Below are 17922 nucleotides of genomic sequence, written 5' to 3'. Positions count from 1 at the left end.
AGCCATAAACCATGATGCTCTCAATGTGTATTGACGTCTATATTAAATGCAAACTCTAATGCTGGGAGTCACGTTAGCTGTTAACTATGGACATCACTCAGCTTTTAAAGTTTAAATGTGTATCTAATTTTCTCAAACAATGTGTTTGTCTTCCCTGCCCTGACATGGCTGAATCCTGCATGCCATTTTGCAGAGCTATCCCTTCAAGTAATTCACCAAGGCACTCACATGAGTGTGGCAAGAGCGATTTCTAATTTATAAAAGCCAAAAGGATCGATTCAATATTCATGAACAATCTGTCCCACCACTTTGAGTCATTTCTGTAACTGGGGGGCAGTATGATGACAGCACAGCAACATAAAGGAAAGTTCTGCCTCCGCGTATTCAGGACTGAGATTCTTCAACCTACAACTTTAGCTCACATCTTCCTCTGTCCTCAAATGTTGCACTGGCCCTTTTATGGATATATCTTATTTTCATGATACAGGACAACAGCAGAAGAACAAATGACTGCCAGGTGATGCCAGTTGTAGCTTGTTTCTTTCCAGATAACATAAAAGGAGAGGGGAAAGAATGAATATTTTGTTTTACAGGTCAAGCTCCTGCTTTCATCATAGAAAAGTTCAGCTGGATCTGGTTTTCCATGTTAAAGACCATTTCATTGTTCCTCCACATTTGGTGGGTAATTCAAACAGGCCAGTAGGCTATAGCTGGGCTGTTATGTCTGCTACAACAAGGAGATACTTTTAAAGATAAAATAGGTCTACAATAATAACATCTCAAATTAGAACTGTTCATCACTCAATGTTACACACAATGCCGATTCTAAATGTTTGATTGCTTAGAGAGCTCCCCAACTTCATAAGGTAAACAGCCATTAGCTAAAAAAAAAAAAAAAAAAAAAAAAAAAAAAGTGCATGTGGTAACATCTAATTTAGCTGATTTTATTTAAGTGAAAATATTATCTAACATGTCTGAATCAACTTGTCTACATTAGGTTACACCAACAAAACACTTCAAGCTGTGCCACTGCCACTAAGAAAAAGACAAGGGTCACATTGAAAATGCCTGACTCTTGTGACAAGCAAATTAAAGGAATAAAATCAAAAGTTCAGAATTACATATGAACCAATATAGCTATATATGTATATAAGCCTATATTATAAATACATTTTATGTTATTTTATTTGCGGTTTTATGTAGGTCATTTAAATCAAATCAAATCAAATCAAATCAAATTTAGTTCCAAAACTCGTTCACTCCGCAATTCGGGGTTCAATCACATTGTGCTTTCGTGCTGAAATGGCATTAAATGTAATTAGGTTAGCACACAGATGAATAAAACACTTTTTCTCACATCCTAGGAATCTTAATTAGAAACTGTAATTTGGCGACTGTTCTGTTGTTCAGGAAAACAAGCATAAACATGTGGCGCAATATCTTCCTGCTAATATATATATATATATATATATATATATATATATATATATATATATATATATATATATATATATGAAAAAGAACTTAGACTCACAAGCTTGGCTTGTTTTTGTTCAGCAACAATCATACTTTCTGTGATAACCTGCGCTGGAATTTTAAACCACACAGTGCCATCTAGTGGTGGTAGATTAATATATGGACTTTTGTATGCAAAGCCAGTTTTACTTCCTCTGATGTATCCGGGCAATAAGATAATTTTGCTTAATATAGGTTGCTTTCTATTAGCTTATTCAATTAGCATATATATATATATATATATATATATATATATATATATATATATATATATATATATATATATATATATATACTTTTTATAAAAGGACCAAAAGCACAATAAATGTAGTCCATAAAACCTAGGCAAAATAAAGATACCATAAAGAGCAGACACGAAGGTTGAAGGTTACTTGATGGTGAAAAGAAACTCAGCATAAAATATTTATTTAATTTATTTATTTATTTAGTGTATGCACAGTGGGTATCCGCAGGGGCGTAGATTCCAGGGGGGATGGGGGAGACGTAACCCCCCAATATTTATACCATGATCAATGGAAACATGTAAATGCTTCATTCTGCTCCCCGTACGCCCTTGGGGATCCGTATAGTACAGTATTTATAAATATATATATTTTTTTTAATGTGAAAGTTTTGACCAATTGCCACATTCACATAGAATGAGTTTATTGGATAAGTCATGTAAAATAAAATGAAGATGCGGTTGCTAAAAATGTTTTTGTTGTAAATTTGCGGAGATCTTTTGTCTTCAGTCTAGACGTTTGCCTGCGTTGCACGTCATGATTTGGCGCTGCTGCTGCTGCTCCGATCCGAGTGGTGGCGCTAACTGCACAGTTTCCTTCTCGAGCGTTTCACGAGAACAGGCGAATAACCCAAATAATGACGACAAGATCAACAGGAAGTTCCAACCAGCTTTGTTTATTAACTTCTAGTCCGTACACTTTTGTACTCTGCAAAGTTGTGTGCGTTTGACGTTATGACTTCTCAAAACTTGTCGTTAGATATGATTGCGCGCTGCAATGAATGTATTTGGGAGCGGAAAGTATGAGGAGGTCACTGTGTGTGTGTGTGTGTGTGTACAGTGAATCAGCTGATTGTTTACCGCGGAAACCCTGCTCATGATTCTTCTAGATCATGATCATGTTTTTACGGATCATATACATCTAAATCAAACCACAGGAGTAGAACTACCAAGGACTTAACGCGGCATTGACAGGCTCAGATTTTATCCAGGCGAGGAAACTGGTTCCTTCTTTCAGAAATCCTATTTAACTGTAATGTAAAAGTTCAGTATCAACGGTAAAGATGCCGTGCACATGTGGGAACTGGAGAAGGTGGATTCGACCTCTGGTGGTGCTTCTTTACATTTTGCTCCTTTTGGTTGTGCTTCCACTTTGTATATGGGAACTTCAAAAATCCGAGGTCAGATGTCTTGTTTGTGTCCATACACAAACACACACACAAACAACATTTTACAGCTAAAGATCAAATCTGTCTTTATATGCTTTTAATGAGTAGTTTTCTCTCTACCCCATAGTTTAGTACTCATAATAAGGCGTGGTTCATTGCTGGGATTTTTGTATTCATGACAATACCCATCTCACTGTGGGGGATACTGCAGCATCTAGTACACTACACCCAACCTGAGCTACAAAAGCCTATTATCAGGTAAACATAGATGTATGAATAATAATACTTTACAATGAGTTTAATTTTTTTATACAATATTGTAAGCCCTTTCTCACCCACCCTGATTTCTTTCCCTTAGAATATTATGGATGGTTCCTATATACAGCTTGGATAGTGTGAGTATCATTTTATCACCATATTGTTGTTGAAATTTTGGCATTCAAATCACAAATGACGTCTTTGCTTTACAGTCCAGTTTACCTGTTTGCCGTTTGACACATTTCTTTTACTGGCCATTTTCTGCTTGAGAGTCAGTTAATGAGAAACCTGATGTTGCAGAAGCTGCTGACTTGGATTACCTTTAGAGTTTGGCTTGAGAAAGTCACTCTTTTAAGCAAACTCATGTGCTTTTAATCTGATTTGTGTTGTCTCTGGACTGTATGTGGAAGACTGTGGTTACATTTTAATCTGTATGGTATATTTAGTTTCAACATTATGTTCTTCTGTTTTCACAGTGGATTGCATTGAAGTATCCCAACATTGCCATTTATGTAGACACATGTAGAGAGTGCTATGAGGCCTATGTCATCTACAACTTCATGATCTTTCTGCTCAACTATCTGGGGAACCAGTATCCCAGTTTGGTACTGATGCTGGAGGTGCAGGAGCAGCAAAAGCATCTCCCCCCTCTCTGCTGCTGCCCACCTTGGCCAATGGGAGAGTGAGTTCACAAATCATTGTTTATATGAAGTATGAAAGTTAGATGGGCTTGACTATAGTAGATGCATTTGTTTCAAACTTGGTGTTTTTGCAAAGGCAGGATGTGGTATTTAACAGCTTCATTTTTACAGTAAAGGCATAGCTGTTTTTAACATTGCTGAAGTCAAGTCATTTTTATTTGTATAGCGCTTTTCACAAAACACATCGTTTCAAAGCAGCTTTACTGGAAATCATGCATTAACAAAAACAAAAACAAACAAATAATGAAACTGTAATATCTGTAATGTCTTACAGTGATCATTGTGTAGTTTGATTAAATATGATTGTAAAATGTGTATAGAAATTAAATAATAATTGTATTTAGAACACCTGTGAGCAAGCCGAAGGCGACTGTGGCAAGGAACACAAAACTCCATAAGATGTTGATTAATGGAGAACAATAACCTTGGGAGAAACCAGGCTCACTGTGGGGGCCAGTTCCCCTCTGGCTAAACAACATGAATATAATGTCAATATTAGTTATTTCTGTGCAGTGCAAGTCATGGTTTTAAATTTGTAAATTAAGTAAGCATTAAGGTCCAGTGTTTTAAAAATAAAAATAAAATATTTTTTTATGAACTTTAAGATGAATGACTAATGTCTTTGAAGTTCATCCTGGATTAACTGCAGAAGTTTACATAGATGCATTGTCCTTTGTTAGTTGGCTGATGAAGACTTTTGTTGGCAATTAGATGATAGTCTATGTATTCCATTTCAAGAGTGTAGTCCATCAATAGACAAAGGTGATGCAGGCAGAGATAAATGATGATGTGCATCGCAGTTCAACTTGCAGGTCATTTCGGTGAGGTTTGGTGGGGTCCATCCTAAGTCCAAGGTTCAGGCAGTGGCATATGAAGTATCCAATGTCTTACAGTTGGAGTTGGCTCCAGTTCATCCTCTAAAGTAAAAAAAAACTGAAGTGATATCTGGCTAGCATCAGCTGTAGTTTGTCGTCATCTCTCAGAGACACGTAACAGTGGAGTCTGACACCAAGCAGGAACGGAGCTGGATCTGGCAGGCTCTGGTAACCTCGGGATATGAGTTGTTGAGACATGGAAACAAATAGAATAATATTAACATAGATGCCATTAAATTTTATGCAGAGTTATAGATCATGATGTATGTTTCTGGTTCCGGCAGACCTAACCAAAGCAGCTTAGAGTTGAAGGATAAATTAGGTGTTTGCCTGGCTAAATAGATAAGTCTTTAGTCTAGACTTAGACTGAGTGAGTGTGTCTGCATCCCGAACAGTGTTAGGGAGACTATTCCATAGTTTAGGAGCCAAGTATGGATCTACCTCCTTTTGTGGATTTTGATATTCTTGGAATTATTAACAAGCCAGAATTTTGTGATCGTAATGAACTTGATGGAATGTAGCGTGTCAGAAGGTCACTTAAGTCCTGTGGAGCTAGACCATTCAAAGCTTTGTATGTAGTTAACAGAATTTTCAAATTAATACGAAATGTAACAGGTAGCCAGTGTAATGATGATAAAAGTGGGCTAATTTGATCATATTTCTTGATTCTAGTTAGCACTCTGGCAGCTGCATTTTGAACCAATTAAAGTTTACTTATTGAACTTGCTGGACATCCTTCCAGTAATGAATTACAATAATCTAGTCTTGAGGTCTTGAACGCATGAATACATTTTTCGACATCGGGAACAGACAGCATGTGTCGTAATTTAGCAGTATTTCGTAGGTGGAAGAATGCTGTTCTACAAACATTGGAAATTAGATTTTCAAAGGACAGATTGGTATCAAATATAACACCTAATTTCTTTGCAGAAGAAGACAACGTAACAGTACATCCATCGAGAGTCAAATAATATTTTAGCGGCTTATTTTTAAGAGGTATTTGGTCCAATCATTTTTACCTCTGTTTTGTCAGAATTGAGTCGAAGGACATTTCTGGCCATCCAATCTTTGATTTCATTGATACACCCTGCTAATTTGGAGAATTATGAATTTTCATTGGGTTTAGAAAAAATATAAAGTTGGGTATCGTCTGCATAACAGTGAGAACTTATTCCATGATTCCTGATAATATCTCCCAGGGTTAGCATGTATAAGGAGAAAAACAGAGGTCCTAAAACTGATCCCTGTGGCACTCCATACTTAACTTTTGTTTGATTTGACAATTCCTCATTTACACATACAAAGTGGTAGCGGTCTGATAAATAGGACCTAAACCATGCTAATGCAAGTCAACTAATGCCAACATAATTCTCCAGCCTATTCAAGAGAATGTCGTGATCTATCATGTCGAAGGCAGCACTAAAATCTAAAAGCACTAGAAGAGAAATGCAGCCGCATCAGATGATAAGAGCAAGTCATTTGTAACTCTGATAAGTGCAGTTTCTGTACTGTAATGGGGCCTAAATCCTGACTGAAATTGTTAATATATTCAATTTCTCTGTAGAAATGAATATAGTTGGGAGGACACTACCTTTTCTAGTATTTTCGACATAAATGGTAGATTTGAAATCGGTCTGTAATTAGCCAATTCTCTAGGATCAAGCTGTGGCTTCGTAATAAGCGGTTTGATAACTGCCATTTTAAAGTTTCTTTGGACATGTCCTAAGGATAGCGAGGAGTTAATAATATTAAGAAAAGGTTCTGAGATGACTGGGAATACCTCCTTTTAAGAGCTTAGTTGGTATTGGATCTAACACACGTGGCTTTTGATTTTTTCGTTTTGTTAGTTCTTCATGACCTATGACAGCGAAGGATTGAAGTTGCTCATGAGCAAAATTATGAGACACTGTTTTCTGAGGTGCTGTGACTGTTGATTTCATAGTTCCAATTTTATTTCTGATTATTTAAATTTAATCAGTAAAGAAATTCACGAAGTCATTACTATTGTGCTGCGACGGAATATCTTGTTCAGTCGATGCTTTATTCCTAACCAATTTGCCACGGTACTGAATAAACACCTAGAAGTGTTGTGGTTATTTTCTATGAGTTTGCTAAAATATGCTGACCTGGCAGCTTTTAGTGCCTGTCTGTAGCTACAGACACCATCCTTCCATGCACCACGAAATACCTCTAATTTTGTATTCTTCAGCTTGCGCTCCATTTTCTAAGCTGCTCTCTTGAGAGCATGAGTGTGATCATTGTACCACGGTGCGAGGCTTTTTTCTTTAATTTTCTTTAATCGAAGGAGGGTGACACTATCACGAGTGCTAGAGAAGACTGTATTTATATTTTCTGTTATTTCATCAAGCTCTTCTAGACTTGTTGGTTTACTGAGTATGTGAGACTATTCTGGAATTAGTGAAGCTGTCTTTAGTGCTCAAAAGAATAGTTCTACCTGAACGATAGCGTGGTGTAGATTGAGTGATATTAGCTGATCGCAACAAACAAGAGACGAGGTAATGATCTGAGATGCGATCGCGCTGCAGTAGAATTTCTATAGTATCAGCATCAACTCCACATGACAGAATTAAATCTAGCGTATGATTATGGCGATGAGTTGGTCCTGTCACATTTTGTCTGACTCCAAGAGAGTTGAGAATATCAATAAATACTAATCCCAATGTGTCATTTCCATTATCTATGTGAATGTTGAAGTCACTAACAATTAAAGCTCTATCTACAGTAACTACTTGATCAGATAGAAAATTTGCAAATTCACCAAGGAAACCAGAGTAAGGCCCAGTTGATCTATATACTGTAGCAAGGGCAAAAGACGATAGAGATATTTTTTATTTATATCTGATGGTGTCATATTAAGCATTATTAGTTCAAAAGACTTACATTTATATCCTGTCCTCTGAGTAACACCAAAAACTGTAAATTGCAGCAACACCTCCTCCTCGACCCTTCAGATGAGGCTCATGTTTATAACAGTAACCTGAGGGAGTAGATTCATTTAAACTAATATATTCATCCGTTTAAGCCAGGTTTCAGTCAAACAGAGCACATCCATAATATGATCTGTAATAATTTCATTCACAATTAGTGATTTGGTAGAAAGAGATCTAATGTTTAGTAGCCCTACATTTATATGATGTTTATCTTAATTTTTTTTTTTTTTTTAATTTGACCTTAATCAAGTTTTTTCTAAATGGTTTAGTGAGAGTTTTGTGTTTGGTAGTTTGGGGAACAGACACAGTCTCTATATGATATCTAGGTGATACAGTCTCCATGTGTTATAGTTTATGTGACGTCTCAAGGCAGTTAGCAGACGTTTGGGTTAACCAGTTTGTCTGCTTTCTGACCTGGGCCCCAGTTAGTCAAATACTATCATTATTAAGACTATGAGCCAAATTACTAGAGAGGAGAGTGGCACCTTCCCTGGAGAGATGGAGTCCGTCTCTCTTTAGCAGGTCAGGTCTACCCAAAAAACTCTTCCAGTTGTCTGTAAATTCTATGCGATTTTCCAGACACCACTCAATCATCCAGCCGTTCAGTGACACTAATCTACTATAAACCTCGTCACCATGACAAGTAGAGAGGGGGCCCGAGTATATTACAGTGTCTGACATTGTTTTTGCAAGTTCACACACCTCTTTAACATTATCTCTAGTGATCTCCGACTGGCAAAGTCAGACATCATTAGTGCCGACATGAATAACAATTTTAGAAAATCTATGTTTAGCATTAGCCAGCACTTGTAAATTTGATCTGATGTCAGACGCCCGAGCCCCCGAAATGCATTTAACAATGTTGGCTGGAGTCTCTATTTCCATGTTCCTTACAATAGAATCACCAATTATTAGTGCTCTTTCAACATGATTCTCAGTGAGTGCATCACTAAGTGGGGAGAATCGATTGGAAACCCTAAAAGGAACGGGAAAGTGGTGTTGCTTTGCTGAGCGAGTATGCTGCCGAGACGTCACCTAATCGCCCTGCTGTGGGGGCTCTTCAGCCGGAGCCAAAGTTTGTGTGTTGCTCACTGTACTACCAGCATCTGAAACTGTATCTACCGGCTTCTCTTTCTCACTGACCTCCACTAGTGTTCGGATGTGTGCCACCAGCTCATGAAGTGTAAAGTCAAGGTGTTATGTTTAAGGCTTTTTGTCTTGTGTTGTGAGAACAGATCACCTGTTCACCATCTTCTCCTTTGGAGCCATCTCCAAAGTCCTTTTTTAAAGTTGCTTGCAAAGCAAGGAACACTTTCTCAAGGGTTTTGGCAGCCTTTAGCTAGTACTGCTGACAGCAGCAAGTTTAAAATTTACGTTAGGCAACCAAAGTAATGTGTGACATGTTTGTTGATTTAAACCAGAAGTGTTTTAAACTGCAAAAAAAAGACATTTGTGTTTGAAACAAATGCTTTCTGCTGAGAGAACAGTGAAGGTCTATGCTATTTGCCATTTCACTTAACCCTCTGATGCATGGTGTCCACTACTATGGATAGCCATTTTTAACCTTTCATAGTGTGATGCTACATCCAAATCACCATGGGCCTTAAAGGAATAGTTCACCCAAAAATGAAAATTCTCTCATTATTCACTTACCCTGATGCCATCCCAGATGTGTATGACTGTCTTTCTTCAGCAGAACACAAATGAAGATTTTTAGAAGAAGAAAGAGCTCTGTCAGGTCCTTATAATAGAAGTACACGGGTGCCAGCACTCTGATGGTCCAAAGAGAATTTTTATTTTTGGGTGAACTATTCTTTTAAACTTGTATGTTTTGACCCCTTACACATAATTATATTTGACTCTATATGTCATGTCTCTTAATATGTATATGTTATTAATTGCAACAAAATCAACCTGGCATCATTTATAAGCAGTTAAAAACATACCAGAACAACTACTTGTCAGTTGTTAACCCTCCCATTCTGTTCAAGTAGGGCTGCTTACTTTGCTGTACGTGGTCATTTTTGACCGGAATCAAAAAGTACAGGTGTAAACATTTTTTTACAGAAATTATAAAATTTCTACCCTAAAGTAAAAACAATAAAATTATGCACTTATTTGGGGATTTTTTTGTTTGTCTTATTTAGATATACATACAGTAAAAACCTTCACTTCTATAAGTTGAAACATGAAGAAAATATGAGAATGTGTCATATATTGCTGCCATCTGGTGAAAAAAGAAAAATGACTTGAAAATCATGTTATGACAATAATAGTCAGTAGATGGCTGCAGTGTTCTGTGAAGCCACCTACTGTGTAGTAATCCAAATGTTATCATAAATTATGCATTTAAATATATATTTATTATTTGTTATTACAATTTTTATTTGTTTTTGTTTATTTTAACTGATTTGAAGTGTCAGTTTTTGCAATAATGTCACATTATGCTTGCAGTCACCTGGTGTTACAAAGAGAAGACATAAAATGTTCATTTTACTACCAATCATTTATTTCAAACATCAAAATGTAATAACTTAAAGTAAATGAATAATAATGTCAAGAAAATGAACAGTTATAAACAGAAATGAACAGCAATGTACTGTGAAAATTCAATTAGTGTATCAAAGAGAATATGCAGACTTTGTTATTTGTTCTCTGTGTGCGTGCGTGTGTGTTTGTATGTGTTGTGTTCTGTGTTCTGTTAAGTCTCACCCCCTCATTTATGTGTGTGTGTTCTGCATTGTGGCTGATTTATACATTGTATTTGAAAACATCTCGGTTTTGTTTTTTTTTTTTAATCTTTACCGTTAATTACCTATAGTCGGTCAGTTTTGACCGCAAACAGCAAAGTTGAAAGGTGTCACTTTTTTCTAATCGAATCAAGTCCTTTTTTTTTATTATTATTATTTTTTTTTTATTACAGATGGCAAGTGGAGAAAAAGTAATAAAGTCTGGTACCCCTCAGATAAACTAAACCATTTTTATTACATTGAAAAATGTATTCCTGTCAAAAATGACCGAACAGAATAGGAAGGTTAATATGTATAAAATATAAAATATCTCACTGTATTTAATGAATGAATACTCTCTTAACAGAGTGCTTTTGCTGAGATGTAAACTGGGAGTTCTGCAGTACACAGTTGTGAGGCCTGTCACCACAGTCATTGCTTTGTAAGTGTCTGAGAAGTTGTCTTTTGTTTTATGTGTTTTAACACCATTTAAAAATAAAATCTATAATTGCTTTTAGTAGAGGTCTAGTAGAAGTAGAGGCATCAACAAACCCCTTTGAACAACACTAGCACTTCTAAATACTCAAATGCTTTTTAACACAAGACTGAACTGTAAAAGAATAAGGTAAAATACCGGCAAGTCCCGCAGCTGTAGTTGCCAGAAATTTACTGCAAAAAATATGGTGACCGTGTTTCAGGCTTCATGGGATGTAATTTTGATGCTGTATATTTTACTGTTCACTACTGTTTATGTCATTAAATGTTATAAACATAATATACTAACCCTCTGGAACTATAAAAGTCTTCTTTTTTACTTTAAAATGTATTGTTAATCACCATAGTAGATACAAAGGGCCACATGATGACTTAAAGTTCTTCAAGAGTGGCCCTTCCAGGAGCAATTATTAATACACAAATAAAGACAGTGCATAGTGTTACTTACACAAACACAAAACACCATCAGAGTAACATGTGACACTAAACTAATGCATTAAACATGAACTAAACTACAAAAAATATAACACAGAACACACCAATGTACATAATAATAATGTACGATATTAAAAATAAGAAGAAACATAACTATTCCCATAAAATATAATGAAATGTGATGGGTCATACAGGGAGTTTTTTTAACGATAGCTTACCGTAAAAATTGCATGTATTGTCTTGTTTAATATATAATAATATTTTTATCTTATATGTTAAGGTAACTACCCATTAACCAAATAATTTGTTTTTTTTTTTACTGTAGCATTTTTTACATTCTTTTACCTTTAAATTACAGACTTTTTTTTTTTTTTTAACAGTGTGTATTAAGTTAAGATTGTTTATTTAGAGATAATACCTGGGGATAAAGCTCCAACAAAAGATTATATTTTTAAAGCTGAAGTATGTAACATTTTCAGTGTTAAAATACTTTCTTCTATCCCAGCTTAATATGCAGAGACAACTATAAGTAAGCCATGCACAGGTAAATTTTCTCAAACTGTAAACACTCTCTGTGGCACTGTAAAATTCCGTTGTTTGTTTTGAGAGACCCGCTTAGACACGCCCCCACTACGGGACTATTTGACGGTTTGAACAACTGCAGGTGAGGGCATGTTCAGAAAGCTGTTCTGAAAACCGTATTTATATTTGCCATTCCGCTTGGTGGCACTAGTGGCGCATAAAGTACATACTTCAGCTCTAAATATGATCTTCATTTTAGCATACAACTTTTCTGAATGAAGCTGTGTGTGTCGGACAGTAATTTACAGACATAAGTAATTTTAACATTGTTTGTCATCGTCTGAAATAGAATTTGTCAGCTTTGTGGCGTCTATGATGAAGGCAACTTTAGCTCTAAGAATGTCTGGACGTACCTGGTTATCGTCAATAATCTCTCTCAGCTTGTAAGTACCTCTTTTTTTCTCCCTGAATATTATGTAAGGCTGTCACATGACCTTGTATCATGAGAGCTGTGTGAGTCTGCAGTCCCACACAATAACCAGAAAGATAAAATGTATCTGAGAGCTTTTGACATATTTTAATTGTAAAAAGTTGCAACAAACATTTGTCTCACTACCAGACCTTAATTCGTTTTAATCATAAAAAAAATGTAAGCTTATTGAAAGTGAAGCAACAACAGTCAAAAGATTATTTATTGACAGTTCAAGTTAAAAGATAACTAGCTTACATGGCAATGGGCTAATGGTGCACTTGTTTTCTCTCTTCAGTTTGCCATGTACTGTCTTGTGCTGTTCTACAAAGCGCTACGAGAAGAGCTGAGCCCTATCAAACCAGTGGGCAAATTCCTCTGTGTCAAGCTGGTGGTCTTTGTGTCATTTTGGTAAACTGATGTGTTCTCTAGACAAATAACAGACTTCTGATTTACTTGAAATGATAAATGTTATAACCATGTTGTTTAGTAGCATCAGGACTGCCTTATAATTAAATAAAATAAATATTATAAAGTACTGTCTAAATATTTTACTTTTTTTCAATTTCTAAAATAAGTGTTTGAATGAAAAATATATCTCAACTAAAACATCTCAGCATATTAGAGTAACACTGTGTAAAAGCTATCTTTCATCTAAATCTTGAGTTGTAGTTTTCTTGTGAAGAATGTTTTTACCTGATTTATTTATTATTTCATCTGTCTTAGGCAAGCTGTGTTCATTGCACTCTTAGTGAAGGCAGGTGTGATCTCAAAATCTCAAATCAGGGACTGGAATAGTGTGGAGGCTGTAGCTACTGGATTACAGGTGCGTACTTTACTTTGGTCTGAGCACTACCATATTTAATAGGTTCATATACCTTTGATTGGGTTAACGTGTATATCTAATGAAAATTAAAGGGCAGACCATCAGCAAAATATTATCCTCTCTTGCATAGGTAGCATAGACTTCTGTTTACTTGTGCCTTTTGTTTTAGTTTTGTAAATAATTGTGAAGCATTCCAATTATCTTGGTGATTGGTAACTGGCAAAGTCCAAGCATTGACTCTGGTTGTGTACTGTAGCTGTAACAGTTAATGTTATTAAATTGTAGTTATTAAAAGTCTAGTGTGTAAAAACAATGGGTTTTAATGGGTTTGCTCCATTAAAGGAAAATGGTCATTTTATTTTCTCACAGGACTTTATCATCTGTGTGGAGATGTTTTTGGCAGCCATTGCCCACCACTTCAGCTTTACTTACAAGCCCTACATCCAAGAAGCAGAGGAAGGTTCCTGCTTTGATTCCTTCCTGGCCATGTGGGATATCTCTGATATACGGGCAGACATCTCAGAGCAAGTGCGCAACGTTGGTGAGTCTTGAGGATTGAGAGTGGTTTCTTATGTTGAATGGTTAAGTCTAGGATCACTGTTGCTGTAATCATAGAACATGCTTTATCTTGTTCTTTATCTAGTTTTCTACTTTATTTATTTACAGTGGAAAGAAAAAGTATGTGAACCGTTTGGAATTAGCTGGTTTTCTGTATTAATTGGTCAAAATGTGATCTCATCTTCATCAAAGTCACAAGTGTAGACTAACACAATGTGCTTAATCTAACAACACACAAACAATTATAATCTTTAATGTCAGTCTTTCATAAATATTCGCAGTGCTGTGGAAAATGTAAGTGAACCCTTGGATTTAATAACTGGCCGATCCTCCTTTGGCAGCAGTAACCTCAACCAAGTGTTTCCAGTGGCTGTGGATTAGACCTGCACAATGTTCAGAAGGAATTTTGGACCATTCTTAGGATGGCCATATTCTTAGGATGTCTGGTGTGAAAGGCTCTCTTGATGTCATTCCAAAGTATCCCATCCATTGGGTTAAGATCTGGGCTCTAACTGGGCCACTCCAAGAGGTGGATTTTCTTTTTTTAAAGCCATTCTTTAGTGAATTTACTTTAATGTTTAGGGTCATTGTCCTGCTGTATCAACCAACTTCTACTGAGCTTCAGCTGGTGCACAGCCACCCTGACATTATCCTGTAGGATATCTTGATAATTAATTTTTCTCTCTGATGGCAAGCGGTCCAGTCCCCGAAGCAACAAAGCTGCCCCAAATCATGATGCTTCCTCCACCGTACTTTACCGTTGGGATGATGTTTTTATGTTGGTATGCGGTGCCCTTTTTGCGCCATACGTAGTGCTGCGTGTTCTTCCCAAACAATTCGACCTTAGTTTCATCAGTCCACAAAATGTTTTTCCAGTAGCATTGTGAAGTGTCAAGGTGGTATTTGGCAAACTTCAGGCATGCAGCAATGTTTTTGTTGGAAAGCAGCAGCTTCCTTCGTGGTGTCCTGCCATGGGCACCATGCATATAATGTTTTCTGTATAGTACTCATGAACAGAGATGTTAACCTGTTCCAATGATTCCTTAATCTTTAGCTGTCCCTCTAGGGTTCTTTTGTTACCTCATTGAGCATTCTGCGGTGTGCATTTTGAGTCATCTTGGCTGGACGGCCACTTCTAGGGAGAGTAGCCACAGTACTAAATCGTCTCGAGATAACTTTGTAACCCTTTCCAGCTTTATGCATTCTTGATCATAGGTCTTCTAAGATCTCTCTTTTTTTTTTTTTTTTTTTTTTTGCGAGGCATGGTCCACATCAGCAGATGCTTGTGAATAGCAAACTTAAAATGTTTGAGTGCTTTTTATAAGTCAGAGTAGCTCTAACCCACAACTCCAATCTCGTTTCAATAATTGCCTGGTTTTCCAACTACTGATTCTAATTAGCTTTTGTTGAGGTCATTAGCCTTAGGGGTTCACATACTTTTTCCAACCTACACTGTGAATGTTTGAATGATGTATTCAATATGTACAAGAACAATACAATAATTTTTGTATTATTAATTAAAACAGAGTGCGTTTGTTCATTATTTTAACTTGGATGATCAAACCAGATTTTAAGGCAAATTATACATAAATGCAGGTAATTCCAAAAGGTTCACATACTTTTTCTTGCCTCTGTAGGTATTTTGATTTTGTTTAAAACATACAGAGCTATTCATGAATTTGTGTCAGACTTGTTTGTTTACTTTTAACCCTAAAGGGAGAACGGTCATGGGTCGGCCAAAGAAAACATATTTCGGTGAAGAGGTTTACCAGGATGAGAACACTGGACTTCTTTCAGATGGTTTGCAAGACCCTAGTGCTGAAGCCTTCTCCACCCCTCCATCCCCCAAGGGCCGTTACCAAGGCATGGGGCAAACTGTAACCCCTCACTCCATCTCCGCTCCTGCCAGCCTCAGCTGTGCACCGTGGGAGGGAGATGTTGATGACATCAGTCCTACGGTGCTGTCCGGCAATTATAAAAATCAACAGTTCTCAGATTACGCTGCTATCACTTAGCATGCCATCTGCAGCGGCTACCAAAGCTATTAAAGTTAAAGCGCATTGGTATAATGTGCATTAGCTACTGTGTTGAATATGCAACCACTGTTAACTATGGGTACTTGTATGAATTAGTTACCTGTGGTTAATATGTGTTCAGAGAGACTTGGTGATGCTTTGGTAGCAAGAACATATTTGAAGGACACGGGGCAGGTAACAGGTTAGGTCCTCTGTTTATATCTCCTTTCTGCATTATTCTGCTGAACAACATGACCAAATTCTAAACTGACCAAAGAGCCAAGCACACAGTTATTTACCAATACACAAATGCCGGTTTTAATAATTCACATAACCAGTTGTCCAAGACAGCTGTTGGAATGTTTATTCAAAGTGAGAAACACTAAATGTTGATGACACTATTTCAAAATGTGATTGATGTTCTCCTGGACTTTGTAGGCAAGTAATTTTAATATTTTCATTTTAACATTGGATTTACTTAAAAACAATTTTTAAGTGATGTTTGTGGAGCAAAACCTTGACCATGGACAATAATGCAAAATTGCCAGAATGCAGAGAACATAGCATGGGCTCTAAAGCACATGATGCTTAAGCACCCAAATCTCTGTGCTTCAAAGAACAGCAACTACTCCTGAACAGCTTGCCTTCAGTAGAGATTCATATACATGCACCAAAGTGTATCTTTCTGTTGTTCAAGTCCAAAATTATTTGATTTCGAGTAAAAGCATTTATATTTTTGGTTGTTTTATCAACTACAAAGAAAAAGTCTAAAACTTAACCTAAAGAAATAGTTCACCAAAAAATGAAACTTCTATTGTAATTTACTCACTCTCATGCCATCCCAGATGTGTATGACTTTCTTTCTTCTGCAGAACACAGATTTTTAGAAGAATGTCTCAGCTCTGTAGGTCCATACAATGCAAGTGGACCAACACTTTTTTAATTTGTTTTAGGCTCGCATTGGGAAATGTTGTCTTTTTCCATTAAGAAATTGTCTTTCCTTTTTTTTTAGTTTGTGAACATTGTGTTGTCATGATGCTTATATCCGCAATCAGTTAATACTTAAGTTGCACACAAGCTGTTAATGTCATATATATATATATATATATATATATATATATATATATATATGGGATACAAGCCAGGGCAGATAATTTCATTATTATAGGTGTGGACATGCGGGACAAAATGTTATGAACTGACATGCATATCTCTGCTACATTCAGAAAGAGATACATCTTCTACAATGGGTTGTACAGCTATTGCATTGCCTTATCTAACAATGGTTGTCACAAATCATTAAACATCATATGGAAATGTATATTAATTGCCTTTGATCCCTGTTTACATTTCTATAAGTGTACCTAAAGTAATCAAGCCACACAATTTAGCAGTGAATTATTTTTTAATGTAAAATGTTCTGTTTTTAAAAATATTAACATTGTACAATACAGCAATAATATACAATTGCCCATTAGCTGCAATTTGTCCATTTTGGAGTGCACTTTACTGTATATTTCAGGCTTCCCAGAATCATAACCCCTTCCCTTCATGAGGTATTGCTTAGAGGTCCCATCTCTGTAATGGAGTCCATGTCTACAAGCCCCTCCTCCCTGCTGACATAATTAGCTCAAAGCCCTTCCTCTTTAACTGCTGTAATGGAGATGCTGCTCTTGTGGAGCCGGACGCTAAGCTTGACCCATTCTCCTCTGCTCACCACCAGGGGCTGCTGGAGGACCACCGCTGCCTGCTTCCAGTGAGCAGTCTCACTGAAGGTGCTGACACTCAGCTCAGAATCCAGATGGATCTGGTACCAGAAAGGGATGGCAGTCACATTGCCAGAGGTGCTGACCTGAATCTGTCAAATATAAAGAATTAATGAATGAAATTAAGGTAGTTAGATTACTAATCTAGACCTAAACTGTCATCATTTGCAGTGTAATTTTTAGTCCAAGGCAATGCTTCTTTCGGCTATGGAAACTGCAAATTTATGGTCTAATTACAACCATTTTTACACAGGGTTCCCACTTGGCAAACCTGGAGATATCAGGGAATTTTAAAGTTGTGATTTCAGGCCAGGAATGGCAATGAATAAAATCTCGAAAGTCATGGAAATATCTATAGTGAAAATACATTCAGTGAATATATTTTTTTTTCTAGTTT

General features: G+C 36.5%; 1 protein-coding gene and 1 pseudogene across 1 annotated transcript; one reads left to right on the top strand and one right to left on the bottom strand.

Annotated features, from left to right (window-relative positions):
• The first annotated feature begins 2375 nt into the window (after positions 1–2375).
• Positions 2376–16891, top strand: LOC127443909 (transmembrane protein 184C-like). The gene is made up of 10 exons (XM_051702955.1): positions 2376–2937; positions 3053–3183; positions 3284–3320; positions 3660–3865; positions 10807–10881; positions 12241–12334; positions 12659–12771; positions 13087–13186; positions 13556–13727; positions 15461–16891. Exons 1-10 carry the CDS (start codon positions 2821–2823, stop codon positions 15757–15759), a joined length of 1344 nt encoding a protein of 447 aa, XP_051558915.1. The 5' UTR covers positions 2376–2820; the 3' UTR covers positions 15760–16891.
• LOC127443954 (protein arginine N-methyltransferase 9-like) overlaps positions 16849–17922 on the bottom strand; it is a 16946-nt pseudogene continuing 15872 nt past the window's right edge.

Source organism: Myxocyprinus asiaticus, chromosome 7, assembly GCF_019703515.2.
Source record: "Myxocyprinus asiaticus isolate MX2 ecotype Aquarium Trade chromosome 7, UBuf_Myxa_2, whole genome shotgun sequence".
Classification (NCBI taxonomy): Eukaryota; Metazoa; Chordata; class Actinopteri; order Cypriniformes; family Catostomidae; genus Myxocyprinus; species Myxocyprinus asiaticus.
Note: the sequence above shows the minus strand (reverse complement) of the source record. Positions and strands in the feature narration are given on the sequence as shown.

Excerpts from the sequence above, each read along its gene's own strand:
- LOC127443909 (XM_051702955.1), top strand. The coding sequence starts at position 2,821 with ATGCCGTGCACATGTGGGAACTGGAGAAGGTGGATTCGACCTCTGGTG. Across the intron at positions 3,184-3,283 it reads CTACAAAAGCCTATTATCAG|AATATTATGGATGGTTCCTA; the intron begins GTAAACATAGAT and ends TCTTTCCCTTAG. Across the intron at positions 3,866-10,806 it reads CCACCTTGGCCAATGGGAGA|AGTGCTTTTGCTGAGATGTA; the intron begins GTGAGTTCACAA and ends CTCTCTTAACAG.